The sequence below is a fragment of the Hipposideros armiger genome, unplaced genomic scaffold, assembly GCF_001890085.2.
Source record: "Hipposideros armiger isolate ML-2016 unplaced genomic scaffold, ASM189008v1 scaffold_580, whole genome shotgun sequence".
In the NCBI taxonomy this organism is placed as follows: Eukaryota; Metazoa; Chordata; class Mammalia; order Chiroptera; family Hipposideridae; genus Hipposideros; species Hipposideros armiger.
In genome coordinates, this window is record NW_017731930.1 from 357,914 (window position 1) to 370,169 (window position 12,256).

The 12,256-nt window shown below is 36.3% G+C and overlaps 1 protein-coding gene across 4 annotated transcripts in view; it reads left to right on the forward strand.

Moving 5' to 3' along the window:
• ATM (ATM serine/threonine kinase) overlaps nt 1-12,256 on the forward strand; it is a 115,657-nt gene that overhangs the window by 37,855 nt on the left and 65,546 nt on the right. For all 4 annotated transcript variants that reach the window (XM_019624133.1, XM_019624132.1, XM_019624130.1 and 1 more), the window contains exons 25-30: nt 1,632-1,805; nt 3,490-3,659; nt 4,559-4,805; nt 8,611-8,726; nt 9,941-10,067; nt 10,528-10,727. In XM_019624133.1, coding sequence (XP_019479678.1) covers nt 1,632-1,805; nt 3,490-3,659; nt 4,559-4,805; nt 8,611-8,726; nt 9,941-10,067; nt 10,528-10,727 — 1,034 coding nt within the window. The remainder of the gene's footprint in view (nt 1-1,631; nt 1,806-3,489; nt 3,660-4,558; nt 4,806-8,610; nt 8,727-9,940; nt 10,068-10,527; nt 10,728-12,256) is intronic.

Sequence of the window (12,256 nt, forward strand, 5' to 3'; positions counted from 1 at the left end):
TGGAATGAAGTGGGCGGGCATCGGGAAGCCACTATGGCACGGGGCAAGCACTATGGGCAGTCTATCTGAAGTGTACCTGGCGTATAAGACGACCCACGACTTGGAGGCATATTTTTCAGGGCCAAAAAATCGTCTTATACGCCGGCAAATACGGTAGACTAAAACAACTATATAATTGATTGAAATTGCTTTATTTATACGTCAGAATTGGTCAAATAATGGCAGTTTCCTTTGGTTCAACTTATTTGTAGCATTTTTGTGGGAAAAACAAATGTACTGTGTTTGTATAAATTGCTTTTTTATTAAAAACTTTTTTGTAAGACCTGAATAAAAGCTAATTCGGAGAACAGATGACAATAGGAAGAAATGAATTGAGAAAAATGTTCTAAGTAGGAAGTTCAAATTATCTTGTTTTCAGTGAAACTTGTGATTTTTATATTTCACTGTAGAATGTTTTTTTCTTAAAATGGCAAAAATTCTGAATGTTAGAATTTATTCATTTATTTAGGCATTGATAGTAAAAAGTATATGAGGCGGTTAATCAAATGACTAATCTGTGATAGCACAAGACTGAAAAGGATAGTTGTATGAAAGAATCAATTTAGAAAAAGATTTCAATAGAATGGAAAGAGGAGTGTAAATAATATAAAACTAATAGAAATAATGTATATTATGCATTTTAAAATCAGCCTATCATGTGCAGATAGGGAAAATATTGACCTGACAGCAATTCATTTAGAAAAAGACTAGAAAGTTTTACATCTTAAGAGCACAATATGAAACAACATTGTAATAGTTATTCAAAAAAGCAAATTCTTTTTTTGACATCATTAATAGAAGCATACTGTCATGAACAAGTTGATGAAAAGAATTTGATCTGTACGTTTTATAGGGCAGCTAGCATGTTCAGTTTGGCTCTGAATAAAAAGTAGATTTTTAACTAAGATGTTAGAGATTCTTTAGGTCTGTCTCTTATAAGGAATAGGTGAGGTGAAGGAGTTGACTTAGTGGAAACCTCATAGTTGTTCTTAAACATGTCAGTGGTTACCGTTTAGTAAAGGAATTAGGTCCTTGTACTATACCAATAAACAAAATGAGGATCAAATAGTACCAGTTTTTTTAAATGTGAAGGAAAGCTTATATCAAGTATAGGTAATCAAAAATACACATCTGCTGAGATATTATAATGAGTGATCCTTAAACTGGAACCATATATCATTCTATCTAGTTGAGTGGTTTTATTGTTTTCTTTTGATAATGTATATGATCTTTTAAAAAATATAAAGAGTTCTATATTATTACAGTGATAGTAAACATCTTATGAGGTATACTTGGTAGTTGAGGAGCTTTTAATCTCTGTCACCTTCTTGCAATTTCTTTGTTTTCTTTAAAGTGCTTTGTAACTCATTGAAATGTTTGGCAATTCTTTCCATAATATCAAAAGCAGTCTTTTCCACTCTAGAACCTTTGATATTTTATCAAAATCTCTACTCTTGGCTCCATCACTGTAGGATTTAAAACTGTTCACTGGCTGCTTAGATGTTACCATTGTGTACTTTGATTTTAGCCTGATTGATTTATTTGTAATGTTCAAATATTTACATTGCATTATTTTTTTAATTTTTCTGAAGTCCCAGAGAGCTGAGAACCCTGAACTTCTGGATGAGATTTTAAATAGGAAAGCTGTTTTACTGATGATGATAGCTGTGGTTTTATCCAGTAGCCCTGTCTGTGAAAAACAGGCTTTGTTCGCCCTATGCAAGTCTGTAAAAGAGAATGGATTAGAACCTCAACTCATTAAAAAGGTACCTGTGGATGAACATTTTTATTCTAATCTTCCTTGGGTAACTTTTAAATAATTTCAAAAGTTAAACTAGAGGGCCGGCCGAGTGGCGCGATGGTTAAGAACTGGCTTGGGACGCTAGAGGGCCCCGGTTCGGATCCCACATATGAGGGCCAGTGACACTGCCCTCCACAAAAAAAAAAAAAAGTTAAACTAGAATTTTAAAGTTGTGCTTTAAAGACTTGGAGAGTTTTATTTTTTAGATTTGGAATATAATAGTAACTTTTTAAATAGTGTATTTATTTGTATGCAGTGTCATTTCAGTTTAAGAGTACTTCAGTGTATGCAGAGTTCAGTTTAAGAGTACTTCACAAGGCATGCATTGAACTAACAAGGGTGAATGATCTGTCATCATGCAGACCAGGCCCTCTGGAGTAGCATTTATTGAGGAAACATGGAGGAAAGAGCAGTAGCAAATGTTTTGCCTGGTAGATTCTGGGGCAGGACAGTGGGATCTAGCAGGGCCAGGAGTGAAATTTTAGAGCTGTAACACTTTTAAGTTGCATGATTAGGGAAGGAAAACCAGGGCCCAGCCATGCAATTACAGCAGCACAGAGTTGTAGAATGTTCGTCCCTGCCCTGTTTCACCACCTCAGCACTTAGGCTTTGGGAAGTTCAGGCCTTTCCATTGTAGATTTTTACATGATGAACCAGTGATAGATCAGTGGCGTGATACCATTCAGCATTCTACCAGCATAGTTTCCATGGGGCTTTACAGTGGGCCAACCCACAGGTAATCAGTCTTAGACATGTTAACCTTTTAACTTTTCAGTAAACAAAAATTAGAAGTTGTTTCTTTTTTAAAAATTATGCAATTACACTACCTATTTTTATTGTAAGTGAAATATATAGTGTTTGTATTTTTCTCATTTGGATTTAGGACTGAGAAGAGTTATTTTACTTTAGACTTAGACTTTCCTTTGAAATACAATCAAATGTTGAAAACTACAGTGTATTTTTCTGTTTTTATTTATTTAACATTCATTAAGGGTTTGCTATGTGCCAGGCACGGTTCTGGTTGTATTAAATACATTTTTTTCATTTAGTCTTGAAGTGGGTACTTTTATTATCCCCATTTCATAGATGAGTAAATCAAAGTATAGGAAAGTTAAATGAATACTTAAAACCATACTGTAAGTAAAGATTAACAAGGATTTCAATAATTTATTATTTCATTGTTTTCGATTTTTTTTTTCGTTGTTGTTTTTTAAGATTTTTTATTGGGGAATTGGGGGAAGAGGAACAGACAAGTTGCTATCCTTTTTGTTCTTCAGTCTAGTTGTGGAGGACGTTGCTTCACTGGCCCAAGTTGGCACCATCATTGCGCTCTTCCCCGGGCAAGGCAGATCAGTCACCAGCTTCATGCTGGCCGATCACGCTGGCTGCTGGCTACACACGGTAGCCCATGGCAACCCACTGCAGCAGGGGCTGCAGTCTACGCTGTTGCCAGCAACTCATGGCAGCCCAGCTCCAGGTTGAGCTGGTGTTCAGCATCTTAGCTGTAGAGGGCAGTGTCACTGGCCCTCATATGTGGGATCCGAACTGGGGCCTTCTGGCGTCCCAAGCCAGCTCTTAACCAACGTGCCACTCGGCTGGCCCTATTTCGTTGTTTTCTTAAATCATTGACTTCTTTTTTATTTGTACAGGTTTTAGAGAAGGTTTCTGAAACTTTTGGATATAGACATTTACAAGACTTCATGGCTTCTCATTTGGATTATCTGGTTTGGGAATGGCTAAATCTTCAAGATACTGAAGACAACTTATCTTCTTTTCCTTTCATTTTATTAAGCTACACAGATGTTGAGGATTTCTATAGGTAGGTTTACATATGGCACATGTGAAATATGTTTTATTTAATATTAGGTAATAATGTTTGTCAGTCCCACTCCCACACATGCACAGAGGTGGGCAGCTGTGTAGTATGAGAGGCAGGGTGACTTGTTTTAATCAAACTGTATTGAAGAGACTCTCTGGACTTAGGATCTGGTCCTAGCTGTGCCAGTAACCCGCTATGTGACTTTAGTAGGCAAGCCATGTAAACACCCTTTGGGACTTGGTTTTTCTAATCTGTAAAGTAAGGGAGTTACACAAAAAGCTCTTTAATGTTCCTTTCATTTTTGTCATTTGATAATCTCTATGAAAAATTAAAGATAAGTTACTAGTGGCTGATTATTTCTGCTTTGTTTTCTTTTCTGTTGGTTGACTATAGGATATTTAGTCATTATTTCTATTTTAATGTAAAACTATTTCCTAACTCTAACTCTAGGAAAGAAAAATTTGAAAATAAAGAGGTTTGAAACAACTCAAGAGTAATGCTTAGGTATCAGGATAATGGGAAGGCAGTTCATAATTGTTTAGTGGTCCTTTGTTCATTCATGTGGGAATAACATTTACATTTATTTTTTGAATTTATAAAGTGCTTTCACATCTCATTTTACAATAGTTTTGCATAAATTGCTTATGCAGAAGAAATAAATTCAATTTCTACTTTTTTTGATCATAGATTTAGGGTAGTGTATTCTAAGATCTCTATTTTTTTTAGTGTGACTATTTAGAATTTACCTAACTTCATTTCTCCATTTATAAAATTAGATTAATGAGCTAGATAAAATAATGTTATAGTGTTTATTAAAGCATTTTATTATTTTAAGGACTATATTATAAAATTTTACTTTGAAAAGTTATATATAACATTTTAAATTTTTATATTTTTAGATCTTGTTATAAAGTTTTGATTCCACATCTGGTGATTAGAAGTCGTTTTGATGAGGTGAAATCCATTGCTAATCAGATTCAAGAGGATTGGAAACATCTTCTAACAGACTGCTTTCCAAAGATTCTTGTACATATTCTTCCTTACTTTGCCTATGAGGGTACAGGAGAAAGTGGGATGGCACAGCAGAGAGAGACTGCCACCAAAGTCTATGATATGCTTAAAGATGAGAGCTTCCTAGGAAAACAGGTACGACTTTAGCTTTTACCTACATCTTATCCTCTAATTGATCATACATGTAACTTTAAAATTTTAAGGCTTTTTATTCATTTATGCAGTTAAATTTAATATGTGCTAGTCACTATCTAACTAGCACAGGCAGTCCATTAATTTTTTTGTTGTTATAGAGTGTTCTCTCTTTTTGAGTGGCTTTTAAGTGAAATGGTTTTTTTTTATTTAAGATTTTATTGAGGAATTGGGGGAGAGGAACAGACAAGTTTCTGTCCTTTTGTTTTTCAGTCTAGTTGTGGAGGATGTCGCTTCACTGGCCCATGTTGGTATTATCATTGTGATCTTCCTGGGTGAGGCAGTCGCTCACCAGCCATTGGCCGACCACTCACCATGGCTCATGGCAGCTCACGAAAGCGCACACCAGCTGCCGGCCAGCCCCACTGCAGCCTACGCTGTTGCTGGCGACTCTTGGCAGCCCAGCTGGAGGTTGAGCTGTTGTTCACCATCTTAGCTATAGAGGGCACAGCGTCACTGGCCCTCATGTGGGATCCAAACCGTGGCCCTGCTGCTCAGAGCTGGCATCCCAAGCCAACTCCTAACCAACGTGCCACTCGGCCGGCCCATTAAGTGAAATGCTTTTAATCAGAAATTTAAAAAAAAAACCAAAACCTTGGAATAATTTTATTTCTTTTTTCTTAAAATTTATTTTAATTGGCAGTAATAATAACTGCAAGTTGGTTGTTAAATTCATACTGAACAATGTGTAGAAAATCTTCCTCACTTCCTCTTCAATCTCATTAAGCACTTCACTTTTCAAGGAAAGTATAGTCCTGTTTCTATACCTTGGTCTTTCTTTTTTCCATGACTGCCTTCTAACATATGGTATAATTTACTTATGAATTACGTTCATTGTTTTTTATCTGTTTTCTCTACTATAAGTACTGTGAAGGTAGAATTTTTACTATTGTATCCTGACCCCTAGTATATATTTGAGTACTCATTATTGATAAAAGATGGAACCAACTAAAAAAGGATCTACAATTTCTGTTTTTTTGGTTTTTTTAGCTGAGCCACCTTGCCACCTGTTGGCAGCTCAGCAGCAGCTCAGCTTGGGCCGGGCATCAAACCACTATTGCTCAGAGCTTACACTCTTGAGTGAGCTCTTAACCAACTGAACCACTCGGCTGGCCCTTACAGTTTCTGTTTTATAGTAATTTAAATACATCCAAAATTATTTGAGGCAACTTATATTAACACACATATATAATCTCTTTTTAAAGTTAAAGAGGGGGCCGGCCGAATGGCTCAGTTGGTTAAGAGCTTGTGCAAGAGTGCAAGCTCTGAGCAACAGCGGTTCAATGCCCGACCCGAGCTGAGTTGCTGCTGAGCTGCCAACAGGTGGCAGGATGGCGCAGCTAAAAAAAATTTTAAAATAAAATAAAGTGAAAGAGGATTGGTCAATCCATTTTTTTTTTCTTAAGTACCGTATTTGCCGGCGTATAAGACGACTGGGCGTATAAGACGACCCCCTAATATTTCCACTCAAAATACAGAGTTTGTTATATGGTCGGCTGTGTGCGATTTTGCGAGTGTGGTAAAATCGCATAACAGCAAAATCGCATAATAGCGAGCATACACCCAGCAGCGCTGCTGATGCCTGAACGGTATGTGGAATGAAGTGGGCGGGCATCGGGAGGCCACTATGGCACGGGGCAAGCACTATGGGCAGTCTATCTGAAGTGTACCTGGCGTATAAGATGACCCCCCACTTGGAGGCATATTTTTCAGGGCCAAAAAATTGTCTTATACGCCGGCAAATACGGTAAATGGGATGATTCACCAAGTTTGTTTAACATTACAATTACAATTTGATAAACTTGGATAGACTCTTTTTTTGGTTGCCTAGTTATCTATATTGAGCCCAGAAATGGAACAGCAAGACTCCTATAGTTGCTTAGGTGGACTGTTGCCAGTCAGAGCTGGTTGTCACTCTGTAGTCTGGAGGCAGATGGTGAGCGGAAAAGCTCCTTTCCCAAAGATAGCACAGAACATTGGCACTCCATAGGTAATGGAATTTATGAGAGACATTCTGCCTCCACCCCTCCCACCCAGTCTCCCAGCTTAGGCTTCGGAGCAGGCCTAATCTTACTATTCTTGGTTATGTATCCAAACCAAAAGATAGCCATTTTTAAGAGTCTGAATTTGTCTAGGAGAGGAAAGTGATTACATTAAACCTGATTAAGATGCCAGTCTCAAGAATGGAGGCAAAAATTAAATAATAATATCTTAGCTTCTTGGTTAAAGACCTAAATTCCTATCAGTCTCTATTTAGCATGAAGTTGTCATTATGTTAATTTTTTGTTCCTCTAATATGCACTTTGTCTGAATTAACCTTATAGATTGTTTTTTTCTGTCAATAAGTGTTGGTACAACTATTCATCAGTCTTTGAGTCTTCTAAAACTGTCAATTTGTTGAATGCCTAAAATATTTACAGTTATAAGATTGTTTAGCTATACGTAGACATCTGAACAATTTATATGTACTTTAGCTAAACATTTCGGATCTGGCATATTAGAAAATTATGTGAAACTAGTGAAGTCAGTTGTCATCTTATGTACAAGGAAACTCATTAGTTTTTCCTCTGATGTTTATCAGACTCGGCCAATTTGTCCTTACTTATTGCAGATATACTTTGAAATGAGGCTGTATTTTTAAAAAGTCTGGAAACTTTGAAATGATGACTTGGACAACTAGTGTGTAGGCCTGAGGGAAAGGCTAGGATTTTTACATTAGATTTTAGCACATTCAAAAATATTTGTTATTAGGAAGTATTTCCAAATTTCTCTGTGATCAGGTAAATCAGCCATTTACCTTTAAGTTTAGAGCACTGTAATTCTTTATTTGGGGGATCAATAAATTCACCTTTATGTCTTTCACACAGTTTAGCATTCATGTGGCTGAGGTGTAATGTAGCAGACCCATTCTTTATACAGAGGGTGCCCCCCCAAAAAATGTATACCCATTTTAAGAAAGGAAAAAACTATTAAAATTGTAACACTCAATATACACCCATAACAAAAGATGAATGCAAGTCACATTTGACTTCTTCAATTACAAGAGGTGCTCAAAGTGGTTACCATCAGTGCCCAGACACTTCTGATTACCGCGAACTACTGCTGGAACAACAATGACCAAAGTATCCACTTACATACATTTTTTTGGCACCCCCTATATTTAGAGAATTTATGCCCTTTGTGAGGCTACCTGCAGCAGGAGGTGGACTGACAGAGAGTCTGTTGCTGTCAGGGAGGATTTTAGTCTACTGTTGATGACAGGGGGTGTAGGTAGTAGCTAACCTCAGAATTTGGGATATCAGCCAAAGTAGAAATTTGGGGAGATGATGATTATTGCCAGTCACTGAAAATTCTTATTAGTAAAGTTTTCTTGTGGAATAGGGTTCGCAAATAAGAGTGAAATGCAGATTGAGGAATGGTATAGATTATTGGGGAATTTGGTTGGCAGAAACATGGTTAGGTTGTGGAACTTAATGTTAGACCTGAAGCCTATGTCAATTAAAATGGTTCTTTAAAATGAAACTAAAGAGTCAGATTAAGAGAGTCTTGTTTAGTATGATTTCCCTACTTTCCTCTCAGTTTATAAGTCAGCTGCATAGCAGTAAACAGTGGAATTAGCTATATGTCTTGCAGATCTTACTTTGGTCATCTGTTTCCTTCTATGGTCACTGAATAATTTTGGAAATGAGCTGTCTTAAAGGTCACAGACATAAAAACTTAAATGTATTTTAATTTTGTATCCTTACAGATTGACCATTTATTCGTTACTAATTTACCAGAGATTGTGGTGGAGTTATTGATGACATTACATGAACCGGCAACTTCTGGTGCCAGCCAAAGCACTGACCTCTGTGACTTTTCAGGGTATGGGTATTTCAAACTTAGAGAATTTGCTGCTATTTCAGAAGTCCCTTGGGAAGTTTATTGGTTGACACCTTTAAATGTCTATTTCAAATATCTAGTTTTTAAGCATGTACTCTGCTTTTAACATTGTTTCTTTAAAAATAACTTCCTTTGAATTGAAGTAATTACCAGTATCTGCTTTTATATGGTAGCCTCACCACAGTAATTGCTTTTTCTAGTTGACCACCTGTTTGCAAATTCAATGACCTTTTTTCTCAATCTTTCTGTAGCATTTGAACATTGTGCCATCTGTTGTCTCTTGAAATTTTCTTCTTTATGATACATTATTCCTTGTTCTCTTCTCCTTATCGATGACTTGCCTTTCTAGACACCTTTTCTTTATCATGCTCTTTAGTTACCGTGTTTCCCCGCAAATAAGACCTAGCCAGAGAATAAGCCCTAGCATGATTCCTCCAGGATATGGAGGGCATGTACCTCTCACATGAAGGTTTTGTGACCTGTTTCAGGGAGAGGGGTGCCTTTTCCATGAACTCCTTCAGCTTAAAATATTCAGTATGCCAAGGTGTCATATTTTGACACCTAAAATCATGTGAGGGTTTATTTTCCAGCTAGGTCTTATTTTCGGGGAAACAGGGTATCAGAATCTTACTGTACTGCAATTTAATTTGGACATGAAACCCACTTGATGGTACATGAATGTTAGAGTTATTTTCCCAGCTTGATTGTAAACTGCTTTAAAGCATGCTTTAGTTTTTTATAGGCTTTAGTGGTAGGCATATAAAATGGTAATAATATCTACCAAAGTATTTTTACATATGTAATTTCTTTTTACATAGTGTTTGATTGCTGTGTCTTGAAATACTATTACATTTATAGTACTAGCATAGAATTTCAGGCTTGAAGTGGAGTGACACTAAGGCTCCTTTGTGGAAATGCCATTAACTTTATATGAGATTTTTTAAAGCAAATCATTTAAAAATGATTAAGTCCTAGAAGGTAAAGGTATTTAGATATTCTGGTTGATGTATATAGACTGCAATATGTCATTTGTGAATTTATTAAAAGTCTAGTTTTTCAGTAGAAAAATAATTTTTTAATTTGGGGTAATTATAATCTAAATTTCCATTCTGGAACTTCACTTGTCTGTTAACCAAATCTATTTATTCTTGATAATTTTGTTCTGAAATGATGACTTTTTTTCCTATAACTCTTAGAGATTTGGATCCTGCTCCTAATCCACCTCATTTTCCATCACGTGTGATTAAAGCAACATTTGCCTATATTAGCAATTGCCATAAAACCAAGTTTAAAAGCATTCTAGAAGTTCTTTCTAAAAGCCCTGTGAGTATATATTATTAGTGTAATAACTAAAAGAGAATGCCGCCTTTTTCAGCTAGAAAATCTATATAAGTACGTCTTAAAGAGAAAAAAGTAAACAAATAGAAAATTCATCCGAATAAACTAAGAAGAAAAGCACTCATTTACAAGTTTATATATTGGTGTTTTACTTATCAGTATTAATTGAAGTATGTTACTTATGAGGGATGTATTTTGTGACACTTTAGTCATTGGCTCAGAATATATTTTTTTGAGGATATGCTATTATAGTTCACTATATGAAAATTAAATAAATTGACACATTTTTTATGTTTAAGATAGTAATTTTCTTAATATATTTTGCATTTGATATCAGACCCAAAACTTAATTCTGTAATTTAATTATTTTGAATACAAAATATACTTATATTGCTGAGTATATGTGATTTGACAACTTTTTACTAAATGTATCTTTATTTTCTAGGATTCCTATCAGAAAATTCTTCTAGCCATATGTGAGCAAGCAGCTGAGACAAACAACGTTTATAAAAAACACAGAATTCTTAAAATATACCACCTGTTTGTTACCTTATTACTGAAAGACATAAAAACTTGCTTAGGAGGAGCTTGGGCCTTTGTTCTTCGAGATGTTATTTATACTTTAATTCATTATATGAACAAAAGGTGAATAATATATTTGAACCAATATATAAGTATTTTTCTACCCTTTATTGAAAATTTATATGGTTCTAAGAGGTAGAAGCCAAAGTATGTCTTCTGAACTTTGTTTTTTAATGTATATTATATCTACCTATTGTTTTTTAGAAATTGCATTACTACTCCTCCAACTTTAGAAATCTTAAGTACTCAAGGTCTTCAGCATTTTAAACTAAATATTCTAATTTTAGATGGCCTCAAATATATGTTACTATAGTAGTTGTCACCAATTCCAATGTGTGTGTGTGGGGGGGTGAGGGGTTCCCCCACACACATCCAAGGAATTCTTCAGAACCGGCTGGGTGTCCTACAGTTCAACTCAATTCATACTATTTGCTCAGAGATATTGTCAGATCTCACTGGTTGAAGGCTCTCAGTTCCACAAAATCCCCTACCTCCACCCCCTCCAATCCGATGTCAGCTCATATCACTGTGTGTCTGACCAACTGGCTATAAATTGCAGGTTCTAATGACCCCCTTCCTTGGGTTCCATTACTTTGCTAGAGTGGCTCACAGAGCTCAAGAAACTTGTTTAGTTACCAGCTTATTATAAAAGGATATATTAGGTTGTCGGAAAAGTCATGATGCATTTTTGCAACAAAAACATAGAAAAAAATACGTCATGACTTTTCTGACAACCCAGTAACTCAGGAACAGACAGGTGGAACAGATGCATAGTACAAGGTATGGAGAAAGAGTACAGAGCTTCTACGTCCTTTCTAGGCTCCTAACTTTCCCCACATCTGCAGATATTCACCAACCCAGAAGCTCCTGGAATGCCATCGTTTAGGGTTTTTATGGAGACCTCATTACATTGATGAAATCATTGGCCATTGAAGATTGATTTAACTTGCATCCTCTCTCCTCTCCCTCATCACATGGTTTGTTCTCCTGGCAACCAGCCCTCATCCTTACATGCTTTTCAAAAGCCACCTCATTAATAAAACAAAAGATACCTTTATTCTCATAATAGGAAATTCTAAGAGTTTTAGGAGGTATATGCCAGAAACAGAGACAGAGACCAAATATATATTTCTTATAAATCACAGTATCACACTTACTACAGGTTTGTGTTATACAGTTAATTTTGCATCTCTTGCTTTCCATTGCTTTTAATGGTATTTCTATATTTGTTTTCTTATTAGTAAATAACATTGTCACAGTCCTTCAAAGCATATGAGTATCTAATTCCATTTTTTTTTTTTTTAAAGATTTTATTGGGAATTGGGGGAGGGAACAGCGTTGGGGAATCAGGGAAGGGGAACAGACAAGTTGCTCTCCTTTTGTTCTTCAGTCTAGTTGTGGACATTGCTTCACTGGCCCATGTTGGTATTATCATTGCACTCTTCCTGGGTGAGGCAGATCAGTCGCTGGCCTCTGGACAGCCGCTCACAGCGGCTCTTGGCAGCTCACACCAGCTGCCAGCTTCTCACGCTGGCTGCCGGGCCACACACAGTAGCTTATGGCAGCCCACTGCAGCAGGGGCTGCAGCCTAC